Here is a 7,954-nt window from a genome sequence, read left to right on the forward strand (position 1 = left end):
CACACACACACACACACACACACACACACACAACACAACAAACACCAGAGAAATATCTACTCAAAGGAAAAAGCCTTTCACTGTAGAAGTGACTAAGAGGGGAGGGGAAATGCTGGGTGAGTGGAAAGAGAAAAAAAAAATGACGGAGTGTGTTTGTGGCAGGGCCTAATGAGGCGAGTAATACCATGAATAGGTCCTTCACTCAGCTCACAGTGGATTACATTGGTCTTAAAATGCACTGGCGATGTGTCATGCGCAGCTTCTCTGGCTGACAGCACATCACTCAGTTCTGCTCTGCTGTTGGCAGCAGCAGCTCTCATTCATACACACACACACACACACACACACACACACAGCGACTGGATCAATAAACAAAACCTCGCAAAAGTGCTTTCCCGTTTCTCACGTTACAATCTGAGACTACCATGTATTTTATTGGGATTTTATGTAGCGTATCAACAGAAAGCAGGGAATAACTGTGAAGTAAAAGGTAATGGGTTGGGATGAATTTGTATGCAGCACACTTTACTTTATCCTAAATAAAATCCAGTGTAACGTATTCTTTCTGAAAGCCCCCTCAGTACAAAAGAGATTTCAATTCAGTTCAGTTTATGAGCAGGAGAGAAATATGTCCTATGAAATGACTTCAAATGGATATTAGCAGATTACCTCAAGAAAAAAACTTAGTGCATTGCCTCAACACACCATCCCTATACGTACAGTCAAACAAGTTGGTAAATTCAGACTTTTTTTTTTCTTAAAATAACTTAAAATAATCTGTGGCAAAACTTAAAAAGCAATGAACACACTTTTTATCTAGTCAAAGCAGAAACATTGACTCAGGGTGGCTGAGCATACTGTCTGCATCAGCGTCTCCCTAATTATACATCAGTATTTTTCTTGCTGTCTTCATGCTACACAAATTCATCTTTTTTCTTTTCCTGCTGCAGGAGCACATATTCAAGCTCATGAAAAGTGACAGCTATGCACGCTTTTTGCGATCCAACATCTACCAAGATCTCCTGTCAGCCAGAAAAAAGGTGAGTTCATCTGTAGCCCTGACTCGGACCTCCGCTCCACATTCTGCCTGCATTTCTCAAACTAGTTTGATTCTTTGTTTATAATTTAATAATAACGCTAGGCTTGAAAAAGAGAGTGTTGGGTTGCATCCTTTACGTTCTGCTTTGAGCCTAAAGGATTTTATGTCTTATGAGAATTCTGAAATATTTTGGTGGCAAAAATGTTATTTTAGCTGCTTAATATCTGTTGAAATTCATACTTATGTGCTTAAATCCTGGAATTAGTGCAAGTTCAAATTACAAATTTGACTTGTGTTAGTCTAAGATTATGACGACATGTTTCACACAAGGTTAAAAGTAAGAAAAAAAAGTCAAGAATTAAAAAAATACGTATTTTAATTAGTAAAGGAGAACAATCCAGTGATAAATAGAACAATACTTGTAATATCTGCACTTTTAATACTGGCATATATAAATGTACCCTTTCTGCAAAGGAAGAGCTACATTTTGTGGGATATTGATGGGTTTCACGTGCAAAACCTGGTTCTTACACACATTCAAGAACAAGATTTGTATTAATTGTAGTAAGAAACTTTTTCCTCTTTATGATGCAGTTCATTGAATGGTGTCTTAATATTTCCTTTTAGAAGCCAAAGGTGCAAATCAGATCAAAACAGCTTGTAACCATGTTATAACCTAGTTCACAGATAGCCAGGTTTTTATGTAGGAGGTTCAGTCTTTTTTCTTCAAAAAACAAATCTTCTGTTTCATTATTTTCACTCCGTAACATTCTCAGCAGTGTACGTCAAAAATACATGTATATTTCCAAGACCAAAGTGAAGAAACATGAAAAAACAAATTCAGACATCAAGGCATAACAAATCACTGTCAACCCAAGAAGAAGGTAATAAATGTCCTCAGTCCTTTAAATCAGTTTGGTTTCATCATCATAACACTATTTGCCGTCATTCCTTATATGGTCATCCAGGTTGCTGTCTCATGAAGACTCGTCATGTCAGAAAAGTGTATTTAAAAATGACTTATCAACTTGATAAACACTGGAAAGATGTTTTATTTGTGCGTCCTAAACTGTTTTTAGGTTTTTTTGGCACAATAAAGTAAGGAAAAAAAGCCCCTTAGGATGAAGAAGTTTTGATTTGGTTTTGACTATAAACACCCTGTATAAAGATGCACATAAACATTCTTTCTTTCAGGAATAAAGGTAAACCATGTTAATAGTTGCAAATATTGTAAATAAAGTCGTGCTTATGAGCCTCTTTCTGCCTATTTGTGTTAGGGCAGTGATGCTTCACCAGAACATTAATTCAGTTTTTACATTGGTGAGACTGCAGTGTGATTCAAATGTAAGAGCAGAGAATCTGCTCAAGCATTCTAAGAACCAACGGAAGAAACAAACTCAAACAACACTACACAAGACATCTTTTATAGAGCGATGTATTGTTTGATGTCAAAAACAACCTGTTTTGATGTGTCTATTGCTGTAACCTGTGCTTCCTGTAGAGCTTAGGCTCTCAAAACCTTCTTAGCTGTTTAATTGTGTAATATGGAGCTTTTCATCAGATCACAGCTTCCTCTGTTCATGCCAGCCTTTCTGCCCTCTCTCATTTGGACACTGCTCCCTCTGCTGGCCTTTCACTGATCCTACACCCTTTTCCCCAAATGTAACCCCATCTCGCTCTGCCTGCACTGGGCCCTTCGCTTTCTGCAATGCCTGGCCTCCTCTTTTTTTTATTTTATTCCCTGCACTATTGACACCACTGCCAACCCTCCTCCCGTCAACACCCATTCCTGACCCAAACACTCACCCTGCTTCCCCCCCCTCCCAAAACAGCAGCCAGCAGACACTGAACAAGGTCGTCGCACCTCCTTGGAGAAGTTCACCCGCAGCGTGGTAAGTCATTTGGAGCTGCGGCTGTTCATATCACAGAAACCACACTGGCTGGCTCACTATCAGTGGCTTTTGCAATTACAACCATATTACACTCTGTTGTGGCTTTCTAAACGTGTGTAAGCATGTGTTTGTGTGAACGAGAGATTATTACAGTGACGTGAGTGATTGCGCCAAAGTAAATCTCTGGGTCCTCCCATATTAGATCAATCAGAAGTTTCCTCCTTAAATTTTTTGATTGTATTCATTTTTTTTTGGTAAACGTGATTTCATGAGTTTTGAAATATTTTAAAATACTTTAAACAATGATTAAGTCAAGGTATTTTTTTTATTTATTTTTTTACTCATGTTAAGAAAATGTAATTAATTTTCTGTCATTTAAAATAATAAGTGTTGATACTGAAGCATTTTTTTTTATTTAAGAAAAACTGCGGTTGTAAAATGAATTACATTTTTTGAAAAATAAGGTCACAGTCAACCAGACTATACACAGAACATAAGACATGTATATATTTTAAAGGAAATTAATTTGCTAATTTATTATTTATTTTTTATATTTAAGCTATATACAGTAAGCATGATGTAACAAGCATTCAATGAATTTTAAACATTTTATTCTGCTTTACAATTAAATTAGCCATACTAGAAATAGATCTTTTTTTTTTTTTTTTACTATTTTTGAACTGTTTTATGCTTGGACTTTGCCTCAACTCCATTTTAAAAACACTGAAACATAAAAACCTTCATACTGCAAGCAGAAAGTAGAAATATTGTGAGCAAAATGTTATTGTTTTTATTGTTTTATATAGTGGACATTTGTGTATGACATTGATAAATAAGATAAACAGTTTTGTTCCAAACACAAAACCTGACGGATGCTGTAATACCCATTTGTAACTAGCAGCAAGTATTTATTTCACTTCAAACATTGATACCCACTCATTCAACTTAAAACTATACCTCAAAGTACCTTTTAAACACCTTAATTTGTGTACTGATTCACATTCAAGTTATATCATCCTGGCCTCTATGTGATAGGTGACTGCAACTTAATATATAATATTGTTTTCTCCTTGATGAACGTGGATTAATTGCCATCTGGAAACAGAAGAACACAATAGAAAATTTGAGGTGGGAAATGTTTTAAGAGATTAGCGGCTTTGTAGTTTGTAGATTACTTCTCCTGTCAGCATATCAGACTCCTAATGATTTCTTTGTTATTACTACTTTTTTTATTTAACTTTCCAGGGGAAGTCTTTGACGGGAAAGCGTCTGACAGGCCTTATGCAGTCATCCTGACACAGCCTGTCCTGGAGAGCCACAATCAGACCCTGCAGGTGGGCTGACAGCCACCCAGGGGCCGGGGCAGGGGCGCGCACTGCGGAGCCGGGGCGCACAGGGCTGCCGTGGAGGCTCTCGGACACTGCTTCGAGGTCTGCTGCTGTTCTGCTGCTGCAGTGCTGGATCTACTGGGCCGAACCACCCAAACAGAACCACTGCGGAAGAGACGATGCCTACAAGACGATCCTCAGCTAATGAATCACACGGCATGCGGTGTAAAAGAAAAAGCACATTCAAACTAATACTGCCCTGTCTTCGTCACCCAGAACGGCAAACGGTTGTCCGGCTTGACTTGGCTTATTCATTTTATTGTTTTCATATTCTTTCATTTGTGTTTTCCACAACACTTTGGGGCCATAAATGTTAAAAGGAGGTGTGCATCTGTTCTCACAAGGCAGTCAGCAATAAAAACAAACAAATCTGAAACATTGAAGAAAAGTCCACCCAGCTTCTTTTGATATCTGTAAATCATCCATCATAATGTCTTTATTGAAGTAAGTAAGAAAAGTCTGGTGATCAGTAAGAGTACAGACCCTCAATTTATACAAAAAGCAGATTCTTCAATCTTCACTACATTCCAAAATCTGACATAAGGGCTTAATGTAGCAACCATACGGCACTGATGCATGTTTCATCCTGATGTCCTCGTTGAGAGTCACGTTTTAGCAGCGCCGCTTTGTAATGAGACCTGTGCCTATAAGGTGGGTTTGGTTGACTGCTCATAAACTTAACCAACTCCAAAAGTCTGCGCGAATACCTTAGAGGCCTAAAAGCGTGACTCACTAGTACGGTTAAGTGAAACATTGTGATTTGAGCTTTTAGTGTCGCAAAATATTTAGAAAATAAGATCCGTATGCTGCCGGGGTCAGTGTTTTAGAGTAGTGTTTCCCAACCCTGGTCCTCAAGGCACACTGACCTGCATGTTTTAGATGTTGCCCTGCTTCAGCACACATGATTTCAATTGATGGCTGATTAAAAGGGTTTTGCTGAATTGCAGTCATCTGAATGGGGTGTGTTGAAGCAGGGGAACATCTAAAGCATGCAGGTCAGTGTGCCTTGAGGACCAGGGTTGGGAAACACTGTTTTAGAGTAGTGCTGAAAGTCTTCAGTGCCATGGGAGCTTCCATCTAGTGGTGCATAAACCACAGGACCGTCAACAGTGTTTCAGGACTCCACTGTGCTGTGAATACATCATGTTAAAAGATGATGCAGGTGCATTTAAGTAAGTCTGAACATACGGTAATAAAAAAGTACATGTATTCAAGTAATTCAGTCCAACCTAACTACAGCGACCTGGAGGAGGGGAATGAGGCAGAACACATGAAGCATGGGACATCACGCCCTTGCATGTCCTAATCATGATTTTAGGCAAATAACATGTGACCAAAGAACCATAATGCCACCATCGTCACAGTGATACTCTAGTTCGAACATTTCTGGAACAGGCTAACTGCAGCCGGTGCTCTTTGTAAGCCCGTTTGTCTCATCAGTGTTAGCCAAGGCTGTCTGAATGGCATATCCTCCCAAAGAGCAGTGACTGCAAGTTGTCCTGTGCTCTTTGGAGCTTCCTGTTTCAGGAATTAGCATCAAGCTAAAGCACTCACAGCAAAAGTCAGCCAAGGGTGTGATATCTCATATTGCGTGTGGTACCGAGTGACAGACTGACTGGAAACTTGTTTGTAGATTCATTACACACAGAGGTATACATTTTAAGTATTTATTTCTGTTAATTTGATGAATTATTGTAGCTCGTCAGTGAAATCCCCAAATTTCACTTTCTGTCAAATTAAATATTTGAACAGTATGATTAGAACAAAATTTTTGAAAATGGATTTATAACACAGTATGTGCTTCCAGTACTTAGTCTGGGGTATTTTAACATAAATTACTGCGTCAATGAAGGATGGCATGGAGATAATCAGCCGCCGGAGTTAGGTAGCCCAGGTTTCTTTGATAGCAGCCGTTAGCTTGTCTGTATTGTTGGCTTTAGTGTCTCTCATCTTCATATTGATAAATTAGGAAGATTATTCTGTATTAAATTTAAGATAGTCCTGTTCGCTGGGACATAAAACAACATCTCCTTAAAACTAGTCAGAAAATGGAAGCATTAAAAATCTCCTCGTGGATACATTCACTAATTGAAGTGGGCTGATACCAGGATATGGCTCCATTGTGTGGCTTCACTCTAAATTTACTTTAACCTTGAAGAGGGACTTTGGCTTCCTGAGCCCAGAGTTTTGTCCTTAGCCCAGCTAAGACATTTCTGAAATTGTCTGTGGTTGAGAGCTGGCTTGAAAGTTGTAGATTATGTCCTGGGTTCATCTGTGTGTGATGGCTCTCAAAGCACAAATTTCAGCAGTTGTCCACGTCTTGAGAATCTTCTCCAAATCCTTGAATCTGCATTGCTTCATTGTTTTGGTTATCACTGTTCTCAATCAAAGATTTTCCTTCCACTCAACTTTCTATCAATGTTCTTTAACACCACACTTTCCTCATTGTGCAAGCTATCAATAACATTCTAGTGGACAATGACCATGTCAGCACTCTTCTCTTTGGCTGAGTGGGCAATAAAATAACATTTCAGGTTTTTTTTAATCCTCTTTTGAACTTGGTTTTATGCTAACTCGTAATCTTAACAGAAACAAAGATCTGTGTGTAATGAATCTATTCTGGTTACATTCTAATTATATCCTTTGATGACTTGCTGCCCTGTGAGGGACATCTTCTGTTTTGTTGCACGGATATCTCAACTGTTATTCTCTGAAACAATTACCCATTTTTTATTTCTCTCTGTCTGATAACTGTCGAGTGTTTGTCATGTGGAAAATGGTGCATGTTGGAGCACGATGAAGTGCAGGGGACTGAGCTGGAGCAGGACTCACTAATGAATGGACATCTGAAATCTGAAATGGACCGAAGAGGAAGCAATGAGGCCCCTTTGCTTCATTGTGGCTGCTGCCTTCTTCTACACACAAGAAGTGCTGGGACACAGCTCCCCCTGGAGGCCACTGACTGCAACAGTGAAAAACTAGAACGCGCCGTTGACTAAGTCTCATCGGTTATTTTTTAGTAGTCTTTGCAATGCACTGTACAAGTCATGACGCTAATTATTCTTATTAACCTAACCCAGTAACCTCCTAAATGTAAGGTAGAGAGATGCTTAAGTCGAGTCTATGTACCAAATGTTATCCTCAGCACAAACATGGTGACACTGCGTGCCAAGTGCATTGTACATTTAAAAAAACTGGTTACATTTCATTATCCGAAAGCACACTTTAGTATGATGCGAGCACATTACTATGCATGTTACATAATCAGGGCATTTTTGTGCTTTTAGTTTCTCGATCAGCAAGATAACTACTGGCACTCTAAAACACTCAAAGCACTTGTTATCTGTTCACGGGTACCAAATAATAAAAATCTCTGGACCTGTCTGCTCTCTGCTGCCGTTTGCTGTTCTGACTCATGGGAGAAAAATAAGCTGGAAGAGTCTCGCATTTACACAAAAAGCAAAAAATCTAAATCAAACAAAAATGAATATTTCTGTAGTGTGTTTGAATTTTTGGTTTCAGTTTTACAGTGTTTGTTCTGCTGGTCGTAGCAATCCTGCAAATGCGTAGCAAGATTCCTCTTTTGCAGTAGCCTATGATAACTCATTTTTTTATTTTTACATTTCTTTTACATA

General features: G+C 38.8%; 1 protein-coding gene across 9 annotated transcripts in view; it reads left to right on the top strand.

Moving 5' to 3' along the window:
- The window catches only part of LOC103458511 (regulator of G-protein signaling 6-like), a 45,251-nt gene extending 37,548 nt beyond the window's left edge, over positions 1-7,703 (top strand). Inside the window, exons 15-18 of one of the 9 annotated variants that reach the window (XM_008399371.3) lie at positions 951-1,040; positions 2,872-2,931; positions 4,037-4,059; positions 4,177-7,703. In XM_008399371.3, coding sequence (XP_008397593.1) covers positions 951-1,040; positions 2,872-2,931; positions 4,037-4,059; positions 4,177-4,189 — 186 coding nt within the window. In that variant the 3' untranslated portion in view covers positions 4,190-7,703. Of the gene's footprint in view, positions 1-950; positions 1,041-2,871 lie in introns of all 9 variants that reach the window. The other 8 variants (XR_001776155.2, XM_008399369.3, XM_008399366.3 and 5 more) reach the window with 8 other exon arrangements.
- Positions 7,704-7,954: the final 251 nt, after the last annotated feature.

The sequence above is a fragment of the Poecilia reticulata genome, chromosome 22, assembly GCF_904066995.2.
Source record: "Poecilia reticulata chromosome 22, P_reticulata-male-v2, whole genome shotgun sequence".
NCBI lineage: Eukaryota > Metazoa > Chordata > Actinopteri > Cyprinodontiformes > Poeciliidae > Poecilia > Poecilia reticulata.